Source organism: Camarhynchus parvulus, chromosome 1A (assembly GCF_901933205.1).
Source record: "Camarhynchus parvulus chromosome 1A, STF_HiC, whole genome shotgun sequence".
Lineage (NCBI taxonomy): Eukaryota > Metazoa > Chordata > Aves > Passeriformes > Thraupidae > Camarhynchus > Camarhynchus parvulus.
The window spans coordinates 34,811,058-34,837,700 of NC_044586.1; the positions used below are offsets into that span (position 1 = coordinate 34,811,058).

The 26,643-nt window shown below is 37.1% G+C and overlaps 1 protein-coding gene across 1 annotated transcript in view; it reads right to left on the reverse strand.

Moving 5' to 3' along the window:
- Nucleotides 1-26,643, reverse strand: part of TRHDE (thyrotropin releasing hormone degrading enzyme) — a 210,342-nt gene that overhangs the window by 81,100 nt on the left and 102,599 nt on the right. Inside the window, exon 7 of the mRNA XM_030959613.1 lies at nucleotides 15,799-15,864. Coding sequence (XP_030815473.1) covers nucleotides 15,799-15,864 — 66 coding nt within the window. The remainder of the gene's footprint in view (nucleotides 1-15,798; nucleotides 15,865-26,643) is intronic.

Sequence of the window (26,643 nt, forward strand, 5' to 3'; positions counted from 1 at the left end):
GTGGGACAAGGTAAATAAATAACAACAGATATACAATCCACATTTAAAGCAATACTAGAAAATGCTGCATGTATTGGTCCTTCCGAGAGATGCTGTTAGAATCATTACAGAGCAAAAGAAAATGGGTGGAATAATTGAGGACTTCATCCAGGCAATAATCCTGTTTACCACTCTACCATTAGACATTATATTTGACTTCTACATTTTGTGTTCAGAAAGACTGCAGAGATTAAATGATTCTGCCTTTTCTTTTGGGTTTGGTTTTGTTCAGGTTTTTTCCTCCCAACACATGGATTGGGAGGTTCAAATGTGGCTTGTCACTCAGTTAAAAATTTATTATCCTCCAATCTAACATGTTTAGCTCACAAAGAAAAACAAAAGCAATCGTAACCTTTACCATGAAATAAGAATACACAATAAGAAACACAATGTCTTGGTACGATCCTTGTACCATACAGCCTAATTATCAATTTTGTCATTATTTCATGAAAGTTGCATCAAGAGCATAAACACAACATAAAACTAGGAGTGTCATCAAACACATGCACAAAAAGCAGTCCTAAGTGACAGTGTGTATCAACACAGGCTTTCAGCAGTAAACCCACATTATAATCTCAAATCTGAGTGTGCTTTCCAAAGGCACAAGGGCAAAAGGCTTCTGAACCAGGTCCCATCAAATATCCTTTTATTCCTAGCCTCATATATATTTTTTTCAACAATAACCAGTAGCAAATACCTGGAAACAGTATAAAACTAGAAAAGCATACAGTGGTACCTCCCACAACTCCTCTTCCATCACCCAGCACTTCACAGCACCAGAAATCCTAAACAGATTAGTACCCTTGCATTTAATAGTTATCTTCTGTGAATTCGGCTGATTGCTTTCTGAACAAATCAGCATTTGCAACACCTTATGAAAAAGCATTTCTCACTTCAGTGATCTATTGTGTGATACCTGTTCCAAATACCTGCCTGTCTGCTGGTTTCATCTGCTGCTTCCTACTTCTAGCATTAGAAGACACAGTGCATTACTGTTCCCCACCTTACTCTCCCAAAGCCACTCGTGCTTTTACGGATCTTTATGGAATGTGTACAGCGTTTATATTGAGAACTCTGCCAGACCCAACCACTCCCAGCTCTGCTGCAGTTATACCGCCACCCCAGCTGCTGACTCCAAAAGTATTTTGGATAACTTCTGACCCTGCCTCAACTTTCATTACCAGATGATGAGCCTCACTTCCTCTTCCACTGACAGGCATTCAGCTTAAAAAGGAAAAGACATATCAGCATCAAATACATATGAGGAAATAGTAAAATAGGAGCCAAAGATCTATACATACCCTGCTTGTCTATTCTAAGGATAGAACAAGCAGGAATAGAATCCATTTTTCCTCTTAGGGACTCATATCTAAGTCTTAAGCAGCTTGCAGAGGGGCAGAATACATGCTCTCATTCACTGTCATTTTCCAGGGCTGGAGTATTAGCCACCCCTTTGCCTGTACATTTAGTAGGAAAACCAAAGCAAACAGAACAGAGATGCAAGCTGCAGAACAGAAAAGGAGGATGACACTGAAAACACAGCTGTCTGAATCTAAGCTGTGCTCAGCACAGCTCCAAAGGAGGCAAAGTGACTTAAAGCCACTTATTCATAAACACATATGCCCAAAACCATCTGGCTGCAAGGCTGCTTCCCATCATAAACTTGCAAGTCTATCACTGACAAAAGCTGTTCCATCGACTGGAGTATGCTGGAGCATGAAGATATGCATTAGCCACCTCCCCGTCAGCTATAGCCCTACAGTGTATGTGAGCACAGAAGATGGCAGCCAAATCTCTTTAACAACTCAAGACTCAAGAGTGCTCTTCTACACTCTTCCATTCTCCTTCACTGTAATGCTGCCTCTAAAGTTTTTCATTGTCATAAAGAAAGTAGGAAGAGTTCACGGACCCTAGGGCACTGTCACAAAACATGAAAATTCATCAAAAACACACAACCAAAAGTAAGTAGTTGGGTTTACATTTTCAGCACGCATCCTCTTGTAATATTCTTCCTAATATTTTCACTTTAAAACATGAAGCCACTCTTTGCCAAAAAGAATAACGGAATGTAATCCATTCAGATCTATCAATAAAAACTTAATCAGACAATGCAGTTTCCTAACATGTTTTAGCAAGTCTTAACATTAAGGAAATAAATAATAAATAAGCAACTAAGTATCCTGACTCCATGATACCATGAAAACAAAGTCCATTTATTGCACAACCAAAACATAAGATCATTCCAAAAATCCCAACAGATTTAGACTACAGTATAATGTGTTATCAAACGGTAATCTTAATCCCCCCCCAAAAAAAGAATTAAAAGGCTCAATGCTTTGGAAATTATTTCTTGTAAACTGGAGAAGATAGATTGAACAGTAGTAGGAACAGTGAAAAATGCTAAAAGATTTTGAAAGATGGTTTCAGTAATGCTGTACTGATTAAGCTTTCAGATGTTTTACTGTATTGGATATTTTTAAGAAAAGGAGATTATCTAAAAGAGAAAAGTCTTTCATTTCTTTGCAATATTGCCTATCAACAAAGCCTCTTGGTTACAAAATAAATGAACTACCCCACTATCCAAACATGATAATGCTCACAGCTAACAAAAGGTAGTGACTGATAAATACCAAAAAGTTAATACCAAAACGTTAAGCAAGTATAAAGTCTCCAAACATGTTCCTTACTTTCAGGGGAGATTTTACATCTATAAACAGAAACCAAACTATCAGATCTAGGACTAAATTCCTTTCTCAGTTAATCTGTATGAAGCTGACTGCTCAGCTGAAGAAACAGCTCCAGATTTACATGAGTGATGCTGAGATCTGAAAAAGATTGAGAAACTTCATTTTTCTCCTAAAGAAAACTGGAAAATTCCACTATATGAGGGAGGGAAATGTAGCAAACTATTTTCATCTCCAATTCTTGTCGCTATTTTTCTCCTTTCTCAAGGCTCAGGTAAAGCAGACCTGCCTCTACCTCTCTTTTTTGTATTTCATTTCTACTCCTCAGTACACATCCTCCTCCCTTTGGCCTACAATATGTTCTTGTTCAGTGGTTTTATACATGACTGCTGTATATCACCGAAGATTTAACACTACAAATAAAAACATTTACTTCAGGTAGAAGTCAGTCTCTAAGGCTCCAGGTATCAAATCCAATGTGTTTGTTTTCCTAGAAATTTATATACCTAACCTTAAGCCAACAGACACCATCTGACAGATGCTGACTCCGACTATAACATGATCCTTTTTCCTCCCTTCCTTTACACTGCTAAAATCAAATCTGCTATCACACATTATCTTAACATTGTCTAACATTCAAATAAAAAAGCTTGGGCCAGGGTCAGAGTAGTGCACATGGCCGCAAAGGCGAGCGACAAACAAGAGGGAGTGAGAACCAGTGGTAAAGGACTTCCAGCAAGCTACAAAACTCTGAAGATTCCCATAAAAGAGGAAGACTACTGAATAGAAAAGTTAAAATAGCCAACTACATTTGCAGTATTTTTCAGCTTTACAAGAGACTAATCCTGAAGAAACAGCCATAAGGAAGCGGAGTGATCACCCTCCCGGCTGGGCAGTCAGCCAAGCAACAAAGGAGTAGGTAAGTTCACCTTACTGGTCATGGTCAACACTGTGTAAGGCAAATTAGTTGGGGGTTAACTCTATTTGTGTCAAGATTTAATTTGTAGCAGTGAGTCAAGCTGCAGAGGTACCTCCAAACTGAAAGAACAGCTGTTATCAGACCAGTTGTCAAAGCACTACTGCAAATGCCAGCTAAGAAAAAAACTGGAAAACAGGTTTTCCCTGGACAAGTAAGCCAACATACAGAATATACTAGAGTCATACTAGTCATACCAGTCTAGTACTACATCTTCTTACTAGAAGTGCCCAAAACTGCTTTCACGCAGTCTAGTAACTGCCAACATACAGAATATACTAGAGTCATAGAATATATTTTCATCATAGCTTCCACCAGAGGATCAAAAATGTTGATTTTCTTCCCATACTTTAATCTATAACTGCATTAAAATGTTCTTCCTACGAAAAATAAAGTTACTCAAAAGCCAAGAATTTAACTAACTCAAAAAACATTTCAACTCAAAATAACAAAAAGGCAGCATCAAAATCATATTGAAATAGCAAGCACATAAGGAATATGAGGTAATGCCTGCAGATAGCAGGCCTGACTATGTAGATAGTCCTTACCTAGTATTAAAATTATCACATCTGTTACAGTCACAGCATCAAATGCGTTCCTGTATCTGCCTTGAGCATCACAGTTTGATGATACTTTAGTAGTACAGCCAGACTAAGCAGGTCCCACAATCTTTGCTGTTCCTTGGACCCACGCCCCTGTTCCTGATGGTGCTTTGCAGACTAGACCTCCAAAATGGCCTATACAGGAGTGAATCTAACATTTCCCACTAAGGACACCCTTCCTTCCTTGATCAAGTTTACCAAGGAGGACTCCAAACTCCTCCACTGGAATAAATGAAGTGGTGTTGAGTGGCCATGAATGGAGGAGAACAAGCAGCTGGAGGCAGCATTGAGGAAAACAGAACAGTGGTTTCCTAAGCCAGTGGCCTGTCCAAGTATGTCCCAAGTATTATGAAAGAGACTGGAGAGCAAGACACACAGTGGTGATTTCAGAATATAGCTAAGAGAAAGATTATCAGGGCATCACATTTAAGAGGAACAAAATTTCATTTTGAAGTGCATTTCTCTAAAAGTGATGCTCAAATGTTCTTTTCAAATGTTTAAGTAACAGTTGGTAGTGTCATTTCTCATCAATAAGCTAATTTTTATAGTGAATTAGTTAACCATTAGAAATGATGTGTGGACACTACATTCAAAACTGAAGTAGACTAAACTCAGAAATTTAATAATAAAAACATTAAAATCATAAATCAAAGAAATCAAAGAAAGGAAATAACATTTAACTTCAGTTTTTCAAGTGTCCACATGGGGCTACCACAAGGTTCAACTAATCCAATTATAATTCCCACCTTCTGCAGCTTTGAATGAACTTTTGTGTTACCCTGTTTAAAATGTCTACTACCAGGAGCTTCTTAGCTAGCTTCTAGTTCAAACTCACAAATAGGTAAAAAGAAGCTTAAAAAAAGCCCAAAAGGTGTGCAACATACTTCAAAGCCATCATACAAAAATTCACTTCAGCTGTGTTTTGCCTTCTCTTTGGGTCACTATTTCAGTGAACACATAAAATCCTAGGGAAGAAACTCAGTGGAATCCTATCACTGTATACCAGCTGAAATTCAAGCCCTTAATTTCCAAAAGGTGCATTTCAACTTTTTTCACACACAACAGTGATATAATGCTGACAAACCAGCAGCAACTGGAAAATATCCAGTCAACATGTAACATCTACAATTAAATCATTATGTCTAAACAGCAAGCTATAAGTACTAATCAGAAAGAGTGAAACTGGAACCACACATGGAAATAAATCCTAATTCTCTCTGGAGCCAACGATGCTGAATGGGCCACATAATTACAGCATTTTACTTTGTCCTTTTTCCTTTGTAATTCATGATACTCCCATTGATGCTAACAATAATCAGATCAGCAGAACTGACATTTCTGGCATTATAAGGGCCAATGGGAGTTTTAGCATTGATTTTGCAGGAGAAAAATTAGGGCAATGTTGAGAATATCTCATCCATGATATTAGAAGTACAACATTCATTTAGAGGATCCAGACAGGACCTGTGCCCTGTTATATGCAGGCTGAGATACAGGAGAAGCCAGTAAAAGAAAGCAGGCAAGAGCCATCGTTAAGTCAATGGGATTGCTTTCTTTGCTTTACCTACTGCTGGTTCATAAGAAACCAGTATCCTAAATTAGAAATAAGCCAACTAAAATCAACATGGCCCTTCATTTTCATTCCAACACAAGAAGAAAAACTTAAGTGACTGTAAAGAATTCAAGTTTTCAGTTAATAATCTTCTGTAGTGCAACTCTATGAACCCAATGTAAATGAGGCATCTAAAACTGATTAAAAATCTCTATTCCAGCAAATTTCCAGCTACTTTATAATATATATCCTGCTTTGATGAGAATCCTTGATAAAATATGAGAAATATTAAATTGAGAGGTTTATTTCCCTTGTAAAATTCAACTTCACCTTTTAGCTATGAATATGAAGAGGAGGGCGGTTCCATTTTGAAACATAGCAGCAGCAGTTGCAGTGTGGTGGCAAAGCAGTTTGTAAGTGAAGTCTAAAGGGAACAGTTAGAAGGATTGCAAAGTTAGTGCATGGCAGAGTCTGATGGTATCTGCTGTGCAGTGAGAAACCTGCTAGTATATGAAGCTTGGCTTTAAAGAAAAATGTATTTGATGTATTATTTGGTAGTAGTACTAAAATATTGAGCTAAGGACAAATCCTACAGAAATAAAGCACTCTCTGAAATCGAACTGCACACATTTGACTGAATTTGTACATTCATTTAATTCTGTCTTGTCTGGTTGTATAATACGCTTTAACCTAAAACCACACATTGCTCAAAAATTATATTCTTAGTGCACAAAAAAAAAAAAGATGGAAAGTTTTCCAGAGATATTTAGATGGCACCTGCTAATTGTGACAGGTTGGCTGCTCATTCCTCTGAGTTAATCTGAACTATGCCCAAGAATTGCTAACCAGGCAAAAAATTTCTGCTGTACTTTTCTGTAACAATTTTGGGACTTGCAACATTCGTACATTAACAGTGAATAACAGATAGAGAAGCAATGAGAAAATGTTTCTCATTTTGCAAAACACCTTTACACAATTCAGTACCTAGAGTTGCACCTTCTTTTTTCCCAAAATGAAAACACCTTAAAAATCATTAGCCCTTACATCTGGAGATATGTGTGTCAAGCTAGCCACAGTAATTTAGCTTTAAATGCATGTAGGGAAAGGTAAAGGAAGAGGAAGGGGAAGAAAAAAAGGGAGGAGGAAGAGAAGAAAGAGATGATAAAGAAGAGGAGAAAGTTTTCACAACAACATGTTTTGTCCAGCATAGATTCAGGATAATTTTTTCTAAATGTCCTCCACTAGACTGAAGTAGATTGATCTATTTATTTAATTTCCAATATATATAACATGTTAACTAGGAGTTCAATCCTGCTGTATTTGTTCTGAAAATATCCCCACTGACTTCTAAAGAGCTAATGGAAATTCTGATTGCATAAGAGCAGCAAAATCACGCACAAAATTATTCCCTTCCAGTGCCCTGTAAAATCCACTGAGCTGCCTCATAACAAAAGAGGTAAGGTTGGCCCTGAGCTGCTATCAGGAAAACAGTGTAATTCTATTCCAAAAGAAAACATTTTTGTAAATAGCTGCTGAGCCTGCTGACATTATCTGGAAATTCTTAGCTATCACTCTTTCTCTTAATAATTCCTATGATAAAAATGAAAGAGAAAACAGTCATAACTGAATTTCATATGCAACAAAAAGAAGCTCACTGAAGGCACACCAAGCGAATAGCTGTGCAGTATCTGTAACGTGACTGACTCTAACATTGCCATAAAGGGCAATGCTGTTCCAAGAAAACAAACTTGGTTTATACACAGTGTGTATACTAGTTTTTTTTCTTTTTGTAAAAGCCTTATCAGCAGAGCAAATTAACATTTTATCCTAGCTGAAGAACACCATTACTTCCTCCTAATGAAGGCAATACCATCCATAACCTTGCTCTGAACCCAGGCACTAGGGACGCTGATGGCTTTTGAGGTTCAGCAGCAGCTACTCTCACCACATTTTATGTTCCTTGCTGCAACCTCCAATGTAGGCAAAGTCTAACTATGTGAACTGAAATCCTGTCTTCAAAGAGTCCATCTTAGATTGAATTCTTCTCCAAAATTTTAGTCAACACCAGAAAGTACTGAAAAATGCCACCTTTTTTTTTTTTTTTTTTTTATGAGTGTGTCCTTCCATCTGCTGTCCCCATGCACTGGAGCACAGCTCTAAAGGTCAGGAAAATGCTTTTTCTTAAAGCACTGATCACTTTTAGATATCCAGCAGCAATAGAGATCCTCTCTCTCCCTGCACCGACAGCTCACAGGTGCTTATGCTCAGAGGGAGACTCAGGCCCTGAAGCAGAAAGCAAAGAGCCCATGTCTCCCTTCTCCTGGCAACCCCCAACAACTGGGGAAGAAAACTGTGATCCAAATGCTCCAGGAACACAAAGCAAAGCAGAAAGATGGAAAGGAGATAATACAACCAAACAGGAATATTCTGCTAATGCACCATTTCAGGAAGAAGCTCCCTTTGCAGAGCACCAACGTTATATGGGACACAATCCACCAGCACGCATGATGTGTGGCTGCTAAAATTGTGGGTGCATTATGCTCAGCCTTGCCAATGTTCTGCTTTCAAAAAGGTAATAGTTAAACTGTAGATAAACCAAATACCCTCACTGTGTCGGTAATAGTTAAACTGTAGATAAACCAAATACCCTCACTGTGTCTGTAGATCAGCTTGTTGCACATCACAACAGCACTGTGGTCTCATTTGTAGCAGAGCTGGACTCTGTGACTAATCCTGATGTGACATCTGTTCTGAGTATCTAAAGTGGTTTATAATGCTAAACATTTTATCAGAATATCTTCTTGGGTTTCAAAATAGATATCCAAATTTTATGGATATCTTTTTCATTTTACTCACATTGGTCCAATTTCCCTTCAGATGTACAGGCACTCCATTCTCATTAATATCTTTAAAGAAATATTAGTTGAATGATCAGCATTTTCTGGAGGCTCACCTTGGTGTCTTCACAGGCAGAGCAGCAGCCACACAGTTGACAATGATGGCAGTGAAAGCTGTGCTTTGAACCCACAAACTCTTCTGATCCCTAAGTGCTCAGACTTGGGACTTTTGCATACTTCACACCTATGTAAATTTTAACTTCAATTTCTCTGTGCCTGGATCTCCACCCTAGGCACCATGTCTTTCTTCCCTGTGAGGTTTCTGTCCTCTGCATTAACTGTTGGTGATGCACCCTGACACCACACTGGATGACATTTAAGAAAATTGAACGTAGCAATCAGGAACTGGGCTACATAGCAAATGAGAAGTATATGAAACTATTGAACAAAAGAACAATTCAGTTAGCATGGTCCACCTTGTGAACTGAATCAGACATTGTCCTATGTAGAAAACACTGGGTACTTGCATAATTAAAAAACCCGATAAAGGTGCACACACAGGAAAAAAAAAAGAATGGAAAAATAAAATTAGCATTTCTCAAAAACTTTACATTTAAATTATGCAACTTCAAACACAATTTTCCTTTAAGCATTAGCATTTCACTACACACAGTATACTCAAATACGCTTGGAGTTAGAGGAAGAATTTCTATTTTTGGAGTGATACCCAAGTCTGGCCCTTACTATGCTATAAGTCTTTAACATTTTCAAAAGAAAAACATATTGTGACACAAAAACTTATGGAAGTTTCTTATGCAAGAAACAGACCTACTGTCTTTTACTGACCTGTGTAAATCAAAGTCTATAGGAATTCAGTCCATAACACTGAATTCATTTAACAAATGTAAACTAAAATCCAGAGTGATGTAAATTAGAAGCAAAAGAAATGCTAAGGGGGAAAAAAAGGTGAAAGATGTTAACAATCTCATATGACATGCACCATAGAAAACAGTGATGTCAGCTCCTATGAGATTTCCTATGATTTCTGAAGTCCTCCCTTGAACATGCTCGAGTTCTCCAGTTGACAATTCTCAGATAAAGGGATTGGTAGCAACTACCTCAGACAGTTAATTGCCAGAACATCCATGGTGATACTTTGATGTTCACTAAGGTCACACACTCAGCTTTTCTAAACAGAGGAGGTGGGTGCAGAATCAGCTGAAAAGTACTTTACTCAACATCTAGTAAATGCACCAGCTGCAACACCAGAGGTACTGTAGATGTAAAGATGCTCCTCCTGGGTGGCAAAAGTTACATCCTTTGACTGAGCAAAAGAAGACTCCAGGTAGTTCCATGTGCATTGTTGATCTGCAGGCAGCATCGCAGTTTACTGCTTCACTGACCTTGATCCTAAGATGCCTGATTTTTTTTGTTTTTGCAGATTTTTTTATGTTTTTACAGAAAACTCTTGAAAAGAAGTCTCTAATGATGTCTCATTAAAGATAGCGAACAACTAACTGTAATGAATTGGTAATAAAGATATAATAAATAGGTATTAAATAGGTAATTTTTTAATACATTATGTAAAAAATAGATTATCATATAATACCATGGAAATAGATGAAAATATTTCATGCATTACTATTTCATGCACATGGTAGGTGTCTAAAAAACGGGAAAAAGCAGTGGGGATGAAAGGAAGTTTAAATAGCCAGCAATATGATACTAGGAAGTGACTGAAATCTGAACCTTGCTGTATTTAATAGCCTGAACACCACACTTCCCCAGACAGCTCCTGTGAAAGGCTGACTAATTTGTTTCAATACAGTGGCCATTCTACAGCACCAAAAGAGACAGTGTCTATCCAAAGCACTGTGTGAAAATTCCTCCAAATGTACAATGTGAAGCCTAAAAAGTAGTTAATTTATCACAGAAGCAGAGATTCCTACGGTAACTAATTCAAACTGCTGATGATGCACTAAATCAGAGTGAATGATGAACACATACATAGCAGCAAGTGAAGTTCAAAAGGATACAGATCTATGTGATCAATGAGCTGTCACACAGGAAATGAAATGCAGTGTTGACAAACGTACAGTAATAGAGATGAAGCTCCAAAATAATCAAACCAAATATAAGAAAATACACCAGTGCAGAAATATCTCATTACAGCACTGGAGGTGCCTTTTAAAACACATCTACAAATTCAAATCACTGGTACCTCTCTCTCTATTTAATGTGAAAAAAATAAAAACCAAGCACTGATTACTTGAAGAGATGCACTGTTGTAATGCAGTAAAATCTTCCCAAAAATGCAATCCAGTGACACCAGACATGTAAGAAACCATTTGTTTCAGGCACAGAGTTGGAACAACAGCCTACAGAAGAAAATCTCACACAGACCTAGTATCATATTGCACGTTACCACCCTGAGTGACGACTGAATGATAAAGCCAACTTATGGCTTCTACCTCTATCAATTTGTGCAGCTCAGAAACATAATCAGAGCAAGTGGTGCTGACCAAGCCTGTTCACATTCTAACCACCTTCTTACCTGATTAATAGCTTTTTGACTGAAAAGCAACACCATTTTGTAAGAAGAGTACTGGCATTCAGTGATGTGCACATCTTGAATTTTCCTGAAGCATAAGAAACTGCACATCATGAAAGATGCCAGAACTTTTAAAAAGACATAAATCACCTGCTGTGAGAAGGAAGGATTTATTAGACATTTTCTTCAAAAATAATAGCTGTAACTTTCTCACATGCAAGTGTTACCAGCTGTGGCTACTACTGTCATTATTCAATTATTCATTACAGCCAATAGTAATATATTCTCTTTTGCTTTTGCCTACAGAGTGCTACAGTGAGAATGTTCTGTCTGTAACTAAATCTCCTGTTTGAAATGCGATATAATTCAATACATCATATCTTTGAAGGACTTTTCAAAAATCCTACCTTCACTAGTCTCTTGGATGCAGCTTTATTGTATAATCAAATGCCCTTTTCTAGTATATTTACCATCATAGGAACAGTCCAGTTATTTTTGACAGATATGAATCTCTACAAAGACATCTACGCTGTAAAAATAAGCACTTCTACCAGAATTTTACTCGCTTGCAGACTCCTTAACAGAACAGTTTGCTAAACTGTTACAGATCACATGCACATTTGTACATTTCCATCAGATCATATTTATTGGTAAAAAATATCCACCAAAGAACCTCATTCTCCTCCATCAACTTTTCTTTTTAATGCAATTGATTGTTTTCTTTGACAAATAAGGGATTTTTCACCCCCAACCTGTCTCCACCTGCTATTTAAAATGTCCACGTGCCAAGTGAGTATGAAAAAACAAGCAATTAACAAATAAGGTAGCAATCCTATTTGCTTCTTGTTCTAAACCTTATTTTTCCTCTCCCTAATCCAAAGTTAAGTTACATCTTGTCTGTTGTAGCATCCCCTATGTTAAAGCTCTAATTCTTTAGCTCTTAATAAGATGATGAATCATGCCTTGATTTGGATGAAACCACAAACAATGCAAACACAAATAAAGAACTACTCATTTTTGTTTATGCTACTTTAATAAGACCTCAGAATTACTCTTTTTTACAATCTGTTAAACACTTAAGAACATAGCTAATACATTCAGAAGAATTTAAATAATACTGGAAATATAATACAGTGGAGAGGTAACAATAGAGAAGGTTCCTGGAGTGTGTGGAAGTTAACTTCCAAACACAGTTGCTGAGCAAGACAACTAAAAAAGCAGCCCTGCAGGAGCTCTTGTTTGTGAACAAAGACTGGTGGGTGACGTGATGATTGGAAGGCATCTTGGGCTCAGCAATTATGAAATGACAGAGTTTGAGTTTTCAATTCTTGGAGAAATTAGGAGAGGGGTCAGCAGAACTGCTACCTTGGCCTGTTTATGACACTCTTTGAGAGAGTCCCTTGGGCTTTTGCCTGAAGAGCAAAGGAGTCCAGGAATGCTGAATATATTTAAGAAATCCTAAAGGTGCTGGAGCTGGCCATCCCCACATGCTGAAAGACAAGCCAGTGGGGAAGACCATCAGCCTGGCTGCACAGACAGCTTTGTCCGGAGCTCAGATAACAAAAACAAGCTTATGATCTTTGGAAGAAGGGACAAGCAATTCAGGAGGACTACAAGGGCATTGTGAGGTTATGCAGGCAGAAAACTTGAAGAGTCAAAGCCAAAGTAGAACTTTATCTAGACACTGCTGTAAAACACATTAAAAATATGTTTCTATAAATACATTAGCAACAGAAGGAGGGCTGAGAATCTCCATTCTTGGCAGAATATGGGGAATAACATTGTGACAAAGAATGAGGAAAAGGCTGAGGTACCTAATGCCTTCTTAGTCTCAGTCTTTCATAGTAAGACCAATTGTTCTTTGGGTACCCAGCCCCCTGAGCTGGACAACAGACAGAGAGGAGAACTAAAGCACCAGACATCTGAGGGAAAATGGTTGGCAGTCTTTTACATCATTTAAATACACAGAAGTCTATTGGAAAGGACAGGATCCATCCAAGGGTCCTGAGGGAGCTGGCAGCAGTGTCCACCGAGTCACTTTCCATCATTTACCAGTAGTTCTGGCTCACTGGGTAAGTCCCAGACAACCAGAGGTGGGCAATGTGACACCAATTTACAAGAAGGGCTGGAAGCATGTTCTGAGGAATGACAGGCCTGTCAGCCTGACCTCAGTGCCAGGGAAGGTCATGAAGCAGATTGTCTTGAGTGCCATCGCTGTAAGAAAGGTCCTGTTTGACCTACCTGACCCCTTTCTGTGACCTGCTTTGTGGATGAGGGAAAGGCCATGGATTTTGTCTACCTAAACTTCCTAATGCTTTTGACACCATTTCCCACAGCATTCTCCTGGAAAAACTGGCTGTGGAGGTCTTTTAGAACTCAATTACTCAGAAAGCCATTAGAATGACACAGGAGGAATGAACCACCAAGTGCATTTTCAGAATATTTGTTATCTGAAGAGATTTATAAATAGTAGTAGTATTCAGTTTTGCTATTCTACAGAAATGACACTTAGTTGAATATTAGAATTCCATGTTAAAACAGGATTCAAGGCAACATAATTCAAAAACCCATGTGATGGTACCAAGCTAAAGAGCTAAAATGCCTAAACCAGTGCATGACAGAAAGGGTAAATTAGTCCTCCAGTTTCCCTTGTCATTAGCAAAGCTATAGCCTCCCAAATATTCAGTGCAGGAACAGTATTTTGTTCGATTTGCAAAAGACAAAAAATTAAATGATTGACAGATATTTCCAACTGTATAATTTGTACCTTATGAAAAACTTATGAACTTTATATTTTATTTTGTTCAGCTTGAAAACATACACATGGAAAATCTCTATCTAGATTTCAAACTGGTTTTAACTAAAATCATCATCTTCCTACTGAACTGATGCCAAGACTTGTACTAGTCAGATTTTCACAGTTAGATTTTTCATAGACTTTCATAAGCAAACAGAATGGTTTCTATTCAGAGCCAAACCAGTGAGAAGCAGAAGTAATAGGAAACCATTCAAATCAAAAAACCAAAGCTCCATTACAATTTTATGGTACTTATGATTAATCCCTGCATAGCTATTCTTTGATCTGAGCTTTTTTCTCAGTCTATTTCAAGACAACTTGCACACTGTTATTTCGCAGGCAAACATAGAAGAAAACAGAAAAACAGGGTTTAAGATGTACAGACTAAAACTTTTCCTTTCTAAAACCCTGAGTGACATACTCCACTGGGAAAAAGGGCTACTGAAATCCTCCATGAATGGATCTGTCCAAACAGAAGTTTCTGGCTGGAATATGGAGTTTGCAGGACTAAGGACAGAAGTCTTACTGTCTTAAATGACATGATGGTTTTACCCTTGATATACAGAAGATTTTATGAAGGAAACTTCTGCTTTAAAGAGTTCTCATCTGGATGAGAAATTTATCTAATTGATCTGACTTGGTGTTACAACTAAGCAAATGATCAAGCTGGTCCCATAAGTAAGTTATGCTACAAACTCTGATTGTACTGTAAATTCTCTAAAAAGCTGCATTTCCTCAGCAAGTTTCCTTTCATTGCCTTTGCACGGAAAATATCTCTCTGACATGACCAATGCATTCATTTAATTTTTGTTTTATATTTTATCTTCCAATTTATTTTGGTTAGAGGTAGAATTATTCTGTTAAAAAATGACCTGATCCTAGATGTAGTTTATTTAAATTTCAAAATGAAAAGCTTACTAAGAACAGATAAGATTGATTACTCCTTCCAACTTAGCATAATTGTATTTCAGGTGAACATCAATTTACTTTAAAGGACACTTCTAAGTAGCAGGCTGTATCATACATAATTCATCAATCACAGCTGCCTGTAACATGATTTACTCAAGCAGATTTCAATGGAATAGAGGGAATTGCATTGTTTTTTATGCTTTGGCTTGTTTGTTTTTAAATAGTTTACTAAACACTCCTTTGTCCTGAATTATTGCTGAAAGGAGTTCATCCTTGGTAATCACCATGTTGAATTTCTTTCTCTTTCCACAGAAATGTTACCTCTTTAAATTTCTTTTAAAAGACAGAGTGAGTTTTCAAAACATCATTAAGGCAGAGAGCACTCCATGCTTATTGAAGGTAAAAATAAAGCTCAAGGATTTTGCTACAGAGGAAAGCATGGCAAAATATTTATCTGAAAAGCATTATTCATTTTAAGGCTGTTTATTTTCCAGCTGGCTTATATTGTTATTATTTGTTAGACCAGCAGTCAAACGCAGGTGAAGAGAAGTAGTTACTTCCTCAGCTAGTCCTTCACGTATTTGTCATATGGATAAAGTGCCTTTTATGTGGCACTCTACACAAAACTGTATGCCAGTTGAAGTACAATCACTTCATACATCAAGAAATATAGGTGAAACTGCATCTTCAATCAAATTCAGCTTCAGGGACATGGCGGTACTTCAGATGGTCCTAAGGTAAAGAAACATTTCCAGAAATTGATGCAAATATAGCTTCAAAAGAAAAAAGAGGGAGCAAGAGAAACTGCTAGAAATACACATCTACACAAAGATGGAAATGCCTTTACTTACTTGTAAGCCCATTTGAAACACAGAGTGACCCATAAAGCTAGCCAACATTCGAATCAGAGCTGCACCCTATGGGAAATAATAGAGAAACAAAGTTACCAGCTTTGAATTCCAATATAACACAATAAATATACTCAGAAGTAGGCATTTCCCCCCAACACTAATATGCCTGAAACCTGTAACTTATACAATCTTTATTTGTGCTAGAATGAAAGAGAGAAAGAGAAGATAATGCAAATGCTTACTAGGAAAAGTGAGGAGGCAAAGTGATAATGTGTTAATAAATGATAATAAGTGCTAATATCCTGCCCCATATGTTCAATAAGGCGCAGGTCAAACAACACACTCTCCCTACTGCTGGAGCATGCATGTGTCAGTTCCACAGGTGACTGACCCCAACTCTTCTATGCACTCAACAGAAAGGCCCAGTTTTAATTGAGAGCAAAGAAGTAGTGTCAACTGCAAATTCTACCTCAGTGATTATTCACAATACTTTTATCTCCATTACACTATTGTACATCAGGATTCAGTGATACTACTTCCCTTCGTAACACTTTCAAGATCTGGGGACTAAAAGCCAATAATTTCCATTAGAATTTTATAAGATGTGGATATATATATTTGACCTATTAATAGTCAGGTTATTTTTCAGACTATCATGCAAAGAGGTAAGTACTTGTATAGCACTCTTTCTCTACTTATAGCAGTTCTTAGCCTCTTCCTCTTCAGACAAAGCATAGAGATCTAAAAGACAAGTGATTCTAAATCCCAGTACTTACTGCAAGAAACAGATACTTGCAAGAGCAGCTTTTTTAAGCATCCTTTTTGTGTCTTCTCACACACTCTCAGAAACACAGTTACTGTGTATTTTCCCTTTGCCCAAGTGCTCTATTTCAAGCAGAAGTAACTTTGCAGATCTGATGTGACCATTTAGCTATAATATCCCACTTTACAATATAATTTCAAGACAACCAGCCTTCCAATCCCAATATTTAAATGTTATACTTAGTACTGATCACCATACAAGAGGGAGGACACTTGTGATTGCAAATCCGTGAATTAAAGGCTTTAAGAAAACATGCTGCTAGAATTCAACCTCATCTAGAGATGAAGGTCCAGAAATTAGATTAACACTCAATCAGACAATAATAAAAAAAGAGAGAACATTACATATATTCAAAAATTTACAGATTCTAAAGTCAAAATGACTTATATAACATTTGTTCTGCATTAATTTATTAATTTAGGCAAAAACCCCTGTGGTTTCTCTTTCCATTTTAGAAAATTCAAGATCAGAATAATGTTTCAGAGTACTATCTAATGTGTCACAACTAATATTTACTCTCACAGTGAAACTACACACCTTTTTACTAGTTGGAAGATATCTAGTTTCATTTACTTGAATTTATCTAGCTTCAGCTTTCAAAACAAGACTCTATGTCTTTTCCTGCTAAATTAAAGTTCAGGATAGTTTGGAAATTTAACTGTTGACTAATTTTTAGATCATTTTACATATGTTCCACTGATTTTTTTATACAGTGACTATTTTTAAGTACTGAATGGATCTGTAATAAACAACACTTGAAATAATGACATAAATCAAAAATATTTGTAAATTATTAGTAAGCTGTAAGAAAACACAAGTTCTTCACATAGGCAGCAAAACCAAACATTATATAGGTTGCAGAGTAACTGAGCTGCTTTTAGGAATTGAATAGTGAATAAACCAAAACACGATATCTGCATTATTAACACTAGAGTATGCTGTTATGGTGGTATATAATCTTACTGGAAGACAAATCATGTCTGGAACACATTGCAGAATACGAAGTAACACCTTTCAAAACAGATTATTACCTGAGCAGACAATACCATAGGTCAGGAAACATTATTGCCCTTATATTACTAGAGAAACAGATTGAGTGAAGTTCTCAGAGACATTTAAGCAGATAAACAGTAGATAAATCTGCTTAAGCAGATAAACAGAAGATTTTTTTTTTTTAATCTCATAAATAGGTAAATCCTACTTATTCTGTAAGTCACTTGGTCAGGGCAATCCAAAACATCTGTAGCAGAAACAAAAAACCCATAAAACATATCAGACAAAATCCTCAAAAATATTACATTTTTCCATTCCTCACACATCTTTTTTCCTACTCACTGTTTAGTATTCCAGGATGCCCTGGTTTCTTCCTCACAGTTAAGCTTCATATAGTGACACAGAAGTATCTTCAAGAGATAGTAGAAGAAACAAGAGCAAATGAAGCTCTAAGTGTAGAGGGAAAAGAAATGGGAGGAAACCATTCATTTCACCTTTCCTGAACTTTTGAGAGTAGGCAGAACAGAGAACCATGATACATTCATAAGAAGCACAGAAGCTCTCTGGACATTCACAGCTCTGGAAAGCAGAGCAGGATAAGGCAGCAAACACTGGCACTCTGACTAGGGAGGAAGCAAAACAGGTTTGCAGGCAGAAGGATAGAAAGCAAGAGGTATAGAGAATAACTGGCATAAAGAAGAGTGGCTTACTGAAAGGAGAAGCTTGGAAGATTACCCTAAACAGAGGGTTGTGGGAGGTGCAGAAGGTACGTGCAGTAAGTTCAGTTATAGGAAAAACAGAATACATAGATGGAGTGCCATACCTTCCAAAAGCTTCTTGACCTAGACCTAAACCTACAGAAAAATCCCAACAAAACTGTCCTGCTGCAGGAGATGCCCTTTGGAACCTATCAGCATCACTCTCTGAACACCCTGACATGCAAGGAGCCTGCTCCCCACTTGACTCTCAGAGCCACTTCTGTTCCACCAACTTTTGTCCAACAGAGGAACAACACAGGATGTCTTGAGAAGCGAACTTGCCTCTCCTACTGGGCAGAATGACTGTTTATTGATGATTTAAGTGCTTTCCTCCAGGCAATGGATGACTCAGTACCTTGTCAAGAGGTAAAGCACATTGGTTTAAGAGGTCTAGTGGAAAACAATTCTTTCCTATTCAAAAAACATACCTAGTTCCTGTCAGTGTAAAATCTGACTTGCCTTAAGCCATTATACCCTATCTTAATTTGTCTACCCAGACAAATACACTAGTTATTGATCCAATGATTAATGGCACTACCTGGGTCTGGTGAAGCACTGCTCATTAGCAGATCTCACAAGTGCACACTAATATTAATGCCAATATTCTGCAAATTAAAAGGAAACTGTGGCACACCCTAATGAAATCACTTGCCAAAGATCACCCAGAGCGTCGTATAACCTATATGCTCCTTTTATAACCTATGATACAGCTGAAGCTTTCTCAGCCTCAGCATTGATATTGCACTGCTATAGGAAAGGAAAGTAGAATATGTTGGCTACTTCAAGGAACTTAGGTGCATACAGCTCTTTTTTGCAAAGTGCTCTTGGGAAAAGGCACATTCATGGACAGTAAGCCAACACTGCCTGAAGGGATGGAAGTTTATGCGCTTTCTTCCCCTGAAGAAATTTGTATACTCACAACATGGTAAAGACAAGCCATAACCAAACTTAAGAGAAGAATTCCTTTGTATGCAAAACTGAACATGTCTTTGAAATCTACAAAATGCAGAGCTGAGCTAAGGTATTCAGTCTAATTCTCTCCACGCCAACATAAAATAATGTGATTTTATCCTTGATCCCAGATTAGTTTTAACTAATTTTTAAAGACCCACTCCTACATCTTGATCCTTTTATGTCATTACAGATCACAATTACTGTAAGTCAATTTAATTCTATGACTTACTGAATATCTCAATTTTATTATACTTGAAATTCCTTAATTAATAGTTTCACTTGCAACTTGCGTCTTGTAAATTTTTTTAATACAAAAGATAGCACCGAATGGAATTTTATTTAACAGGAAACAAAGTAAGTCTTATGTATGAACCCACAAAAACATGACTACTACTACTACAATACAGTACTGAGACAGAGCCACACAGGAAGTGATACACTTGATTCAATGCAGGTATTTGTAGCACCTGTGACTATAATCACTTTAGCTGTTTAGACTTCCCTTACAGTTGTTGGGCTTTAAGAGTCACCTCTGGATGCACTTTATCTAATCTTAAAGTAAACCTCAGATGGGGGAAATTGTACTCTAAAAGCACTCACCTCTTGTAATTCACTCCAAAAGCAGGCTTGAGTGACTAGCTCATATGTACACATCTGTGCCACAGACATCTAAAGTGCAGTGAGATTCATTCAACTGCACAGTCCAAAAAGACCATACAGAGATTGATTCCCTGTTCTGGGGGAACTCCTGAATTGTGGAGGTACAAAACCAGTGCGATCCTTTCATATATATAGTCAAATAACAAAAATCCTACCTCGCTTTATTCTACACACCATACTTTTACATAAGAATACTAGCAAGGGTAGATATTCAACAGAAAGCCCTGCAGAGAGGGCAGAGTGCCTGCTAGCTGAAGGTAGATGCTCTATACTGAACAGAAAGCAAAGAAAAGCACTTGAAATAAAGAAGTGGTGAAGCAGTTGCAGGGAAGGGAACAATATAAAAATCAGCAAACCAGCACATAGGGTTATGCAGAAGGCAAGAGGCAGAGACAAGAGGCCAAATGTGAAGAGATACAAATAAGCTAGAAACTTCTTCAGTATTATTCTTTGAAGAACCAAAAATTATGTCGTTATTCTAAAAAGTTCTCATGTGAGAAAAATATCAGCAACACAAACCAAAAACCGTGAACTACAGCTGATTTACTTTGTAAGGGCAAAATAATTGATTGTTCTGAAAATGCATTAGAGAGGGGGAAGGAAAAGAGATCATAATAGGATGACCTGGAAAACACACAGCTCTTCCATCCTCCTTTCCACAAAATTTTTCATTTTTTCCTTCAATATCAACTACTTCTTTTTAGTTGTGCTTTTGTGTGCTTCATTGTTTTTGTTTTAACCATAGGATTGAGATTCATCTAACTGAGTGCAAATACCTACATTGTAGCTAAGCGATGCTTATACTCAGTTGTATGCAGCTGAGGCAGCTTTATAGGCAAAGGAGAGAGAAGCAAGCACTTCAGTTCATCCTGATTCATCCAAAGACATACATCTAAAATAGGACAGATTAATTTCACCCTGCAGATGCCTGTTTATCTTCACTGATGATACAGGAAGATGGGGGGCTACTCAGTTGCAGGTGTCTACATGGTGACCATCTCAAGCGAGATGACATCAATCTCTGAAGATATTTTACCCTGTAAATTACAAAACATTAAAAATTATGAAAAAGTTAATAGTGGGAAAACACCTCCTCGAGTTTGCGAAGGCCAATACAGCATCGTGAAGGCTTCCCCATCAATTATCTCATGTAATACCAAGTATCAATCATAGTAATTACACAGACCTCAATTTATCTCCTCTTCACTGAATGTCCACCTTGCCACCCTTCTTTAGGAATTAAAGCTGTTTGATTTAGTTCATAAAAATACTTTTGTGGCATAAAAACTAAAATTGGGAAGGATCCTGGTAAGAAAAACATCCCCATGGTATCCAAGGTGTAAGCAGGGAGTGAGATGCTGAGGAGGGGAACACTGGACTACCAGAAAAAATTACATAACTGAGGTTCTAAACCAGAAATTTAATACATCAATTTTCCACAAAATCTCTACCCATCCATTTTGCTTCCTCTTCTCATTAAATAAATAAAACCAAAAACTAAATACAGGTGATTTATTAACTTTCTTCTATTGTGCAGTAGTCAATTCAAAATCAGTCTTGATTAACATGTAATAACACCACCTGTTTTTCAAATTCAGTGGGACAAAAACAGAAGACCTACAGTTATTTTTCTGTGTGCTGATAAACCTGCAATTCAGGATTAAGGTTAACCTTCTCTCTAGCGAAGAGAAATAACTATAAATAACTAACTAATTCTCTGTAACTATAGAGAATTACTCTATCCTCTGCATCAATTACACTACATTTTATTCATACTGTTAGAGCTATTGTTATCAATAGTAAGTTCTTATAATCAGCTTCCTTTTCACTGATTAAAACAAGACTCAGACCACACACAGGCACACACAGAAAGGCATCATTCTTTATGAAAGACCTTCTGACTTAAGATGAGAATCAATATACAAAATTTCATGGCTAGTACTGTATACCTGATGTATACTAGTATTGGTGGTTTTTAATTAATTGGCCACAGTACACACACTTTGAATAGTTCTCTTCTTAAATGATTTACCCTGAGCTATAGGTGGCGTGCCTTGTCAAAAACTTTTTTAAAATCCATTGTCTTCTCACTCTCCCCTCAAGAATTCCAGCTGGATAGTAAGAACAAATTCCCCTTTGCAGTAGTGATGACCAGTCAAGATCAATGTATTAATCCATGTGCTCACTTATCTTACCCTTTATACCCTATAAAGTCCCCATCTCACTGGAGAAGGAAGACAAACTCACCAGCCTATAGCTCCCAAGCAATCCTCTGGCATGGCAACTACTTGTTAGGATGGTCCTCATCCCACTGCCAGAAGTTCTGCAGCTCCCTGTCTGGTTACCCTCAGAAGGTGCAAGTGGATGCCACTCAGATCTGCAGACTTTCTAACAACTACCAGTTCCTTTAGCTAGTGTTTTCCACACACCTACCTCAAATTGATGCTTTCTCCAACATACTACAAAGAATAAACTGAGCATGAGAATAAACCTGTTCTTCAGCAGGAACGTCCAACACAAAAAATTCACTGCACTCCCCTGGTAGATCCTTAAAAATCTCAGTCCCCATTTTATACTTTGACCATGATATGGTCCCTCACTACATAAGCCAGAGCTTATAAACAGCTTATAAACCTGTTGCATACAGTCAAGTCAGGTCTACACTCGCTCCCCAGAATCACCTCAGAACACAGAAAAACTTCCAATTATTGGCTAATGGCTTTACAGGTTGAAATGTATCTTTTCTTCACGAAACACACAAAGAATAATTTTCTTTTAGAACTGTGAATGTAATAGAAGCAGCATACAGGTTGTGGGTTTTTCTTTTAAATGCTGAACATATTTTTACAGTTCTCTGTCAAACAGAAGCCTAAGGATATCCACAATCAAATCAGCTTTTAAGTGAGTGAGTATCATTTCATTTCAGCTTAAATTTCTTAAATTCATACATTATTCTTTAGTTCTCAAAATCTGGGGTAATTCTGTGAGTCTAAGTTCATTTAAAATATTAGAAGAGCACGTTACCAAGCACTTATACAAAGAATGCATATTTGCACTTTAATTTTGCAATGTGAACACTAGCCAACAAGTAATATCCAAGTCATGTTTTTCAAAACAATCATTCTTTGTTGGTACTAAGCAACCACAGCTGGATACCCCGTGAAATTTAGCTTATTGGGAAAAAACACAGCATGAATTAAAGCAAAAGAATAATATACATCAAACACACAGCAAAAATGTGACATTTAAAAAAAGATGTACATAATTTTTTTTAAAAAACCCAAAATTAAATATGCTGCATCTTGGAGATATCTAACAGAAAATAAGTATATTTTGACTAAGTCACACCTGTGGAATTTGCTCAAATGTAGGCAGAGGTATACATATGTAAATGAACTATTTAAAAACTTGGTTAACTGATGTAAGTAGTGTAACATGTGTTACACTACATGCAATTCTCCTGTATGAACTGAACACCGGGTCCACTTTCAAACACAGGTATTGCATTTCAGCTGCATTTCCTTAAGCAAACACATTCACTGTATGCTCTCCTTTTATTTTTATTTTCCCACAAAAAGAGAAGCTCAGCCATTCCTCAGCTCCCACTCAGAAGGTTATGCTGAAATGTATTTTACTTTCCTACCTTTATCATCTGAACAGTCTTTTATCTTATGTGGCCTTACTCTGACAATTATGGAACAAGAGTGTCCTATTCATGGCATCAGTTACAACATGATCCTGTTGCAGGCTCCAGAGAGATCTTTGCTAAAGCACTTCTATCAAGCTGTAACAGCAGAGATAATTGCAAAGGCTTCTCTGGAATTCTTCAGCTGTCTCTATCAAAACTATCTCATCTCTGAGAACTGCATAAGTACCCAGTGAGAAATCCTTTTCAGGGAATTAATTAGATTGTATCATGAGTCACCAACACTAAATTCCTCTTTCATTTTCAGAAACTGAGCACTGTAATACAACAGCGTTGCTATTTTCTGTATTCTCCAATGGCACCTCCAAATATTACAAGAAAAAATGAAGTTTAATGCAAGTGAATTTGATACATGCAAATGCTTCCTTATTTCATTAGGTTAACAGAACATACTTGTTTAAATGAGTAAATATGTGCTTATGATTTCCTCCCTGTGACAGAAATGTAAAATGTTTAACTTAATTCCTAGAGGCTTTGTCTCTGGATAACCTACATAAAAGCCAAGGGAAGAAGTACAAAAGGAGATAGGTATATGCAGATCATGCAGCATACTGGTACCAAATGTCACAATACGAGACTATCCTGAGGGTCTTTGCCCAGGCAATCATTCAGTGATGCACTGAAGTACCTTAAGCACACAAGCAACCCAAATAAATAAATAAATTCCACAAAACATGAAGTTGAACATCTATGTACTTGGCTGATTGTGGCTCTCACTGGTTTCCCTGCACTTGGCAACAATTGTTAAACATTAAGGGACTATAAGGGACCAAACAAAACCATCCTTACTTGATTTTAATGATACAGACTAGAAAAAAAAATCAGACATTTAATTAATCTTCTTTACTTTTTAAAGCAACAGAATTTCAAATTGATATTTGCTTATCAGGCAGTGCATACTCACAAATTAATATGCTGTTTATATTCAGCAATAAAACAAGAAATGTTTTAATAAAAAAAAAACTTACATGTTTTTTTAAACTTTATTAATAGCATGGGTAAACCACCATTTTTCAAATCAGCAAGTATACCTGCAAACCTATAATGTATTTTTTAAATCCTCAAAGATGCATAAAGGCACCTTATGTTGTTTTTACAGAATGAAAGGCCATTTATCTGATGCCAAAACATCACTGAAAAAGCAACATTATATTCAAGGAGAGCTTTTCACTTGGAAATCATAATCATTTTCTATTCTGACAAACACAGCTGTTCTAGGGCTGGATAATACCAAAATGGTCAGATAGTAAGATGGCTTTGGCAAAATACTTGTCTTAGTCATAAATTCCATTGCAAATTTTAAGAACATGACACAAAGAAGAAAATTCAGGGGTATATGACCATAACTAATCATTTTCTTCAGTTGGATATTGTCACATCATTTTCCTTGAATAATAAAATATTATCCATTGCCCAGAGAAAATGCTATTGTGACTCAACTAACAACAGGACTTGTACTTGGCCTCACCACCAAAATCCCTCTTACATGTTCTGACACCAGTGACAAGGACAAAGGAACATTACACTTTTTATTAACTGCCTTTGTACAAAAATCTTCAAGAAAAATTACTATTCTTTTTTAGTTCACTAAATACCACATAAGAATCTCAATCCATTTGCCTAAGACTGATTTGCAACTATCTATAACTAAACCTGCCATTCTAATTTTTCTTTTCTAATACCTCCTTTAAGCTCCATAAGTTATCCAGTCAAGATCCACCTATCTTTATCATATCTTTAACATATCTTAAACATATATTTAAAAAGAACAGCAACAACAACAAAACAGTGCGCCAGAGGCTTTTCTAAAGAGTCCCCTTTTGAATAGAAATCTTACAGGATCATATTTTGATCAAAATATTGACCATATTATTATGTCAAGTTTTGTTTCTTTTGTTATATTTCACTAACTCAAATTTATTTTCTATTTCTAATTCTTACAATTTCTTCCAAGTTACTTTAACACTTGTAACTGTTGCTCTTCTGTTTATTGATCTAAACCAGGATGTGTATCAGCAAAATCAGCCCTTGTCCGTACAAGGGCCTTTTTTTTTTGGACTCCTTCAGGGAAAAAAAAAGAAAATACCTGTAACTTTCTGCTTTGCCCTTTGCTGAAAATGATCATTACAAAGCAGAAACAGAGAGGCAGAAAAGGCAAGTGCATGTCCAGTGCAAGTGCAACTACTTCCATGTACACCTGTCTTTATGAACACTATTTTAAGTCATGAAAATATCTGAGACATAGATGCACTATGTTGTTCCTTCTAATGGCTTTTGGGGAAGGAAGGATGGTAGGACCTGGTGTCTAGACCTACTGTTGCCATTTCTGCTTTGATCATCTCCTCCAGCCCTTAGGAGCTGCCATTTGCCACTATCTTTCCATGGGAAACAGGCAGAAGGCTTGGACCACAAGTTGTGTCCTTGCAACAACTCTGCCTTCATGGAGTGGTCTAGTCCAATGAGCTCTTCTTTAAAATAAAATGCTTTTATTAACATTTGTGCTCCATCTTTATTATTTCCAGTCAAACCCATATGCAATTGGCCCTGGCATGTGGAACACATAACACTCCAGAAGCACTGTCCATGTGCAGCTGCTTATATACCACACACTGTAGTTCCCATGTTTCTTCTTCAGAAAATAACTAGCATACGCTAACCAGGTTAAAGACCATTTGCTCCTGCTTGAGTCAGGATGGTAGGAAGATGAGTTAAGAGAAGTATTTTAAGTATCTTGAAGCACCTGTCTAGCTTTAAGCATTGGCAGCCACCAGCTAAACTTGGACAGCCTCCATACTTTAGGACAAGCACTCTTGAAGCTGCTCTGAACTTGAACCTGTTGGTATCACTGACTGCGTTTCAATGACTTTCATACAGGAAGCAGTAACAACCTACAGCCTTTTTATCTGAACAGAAAGACATTATTTTCATTACAAGATACCTCCTCTGTTACA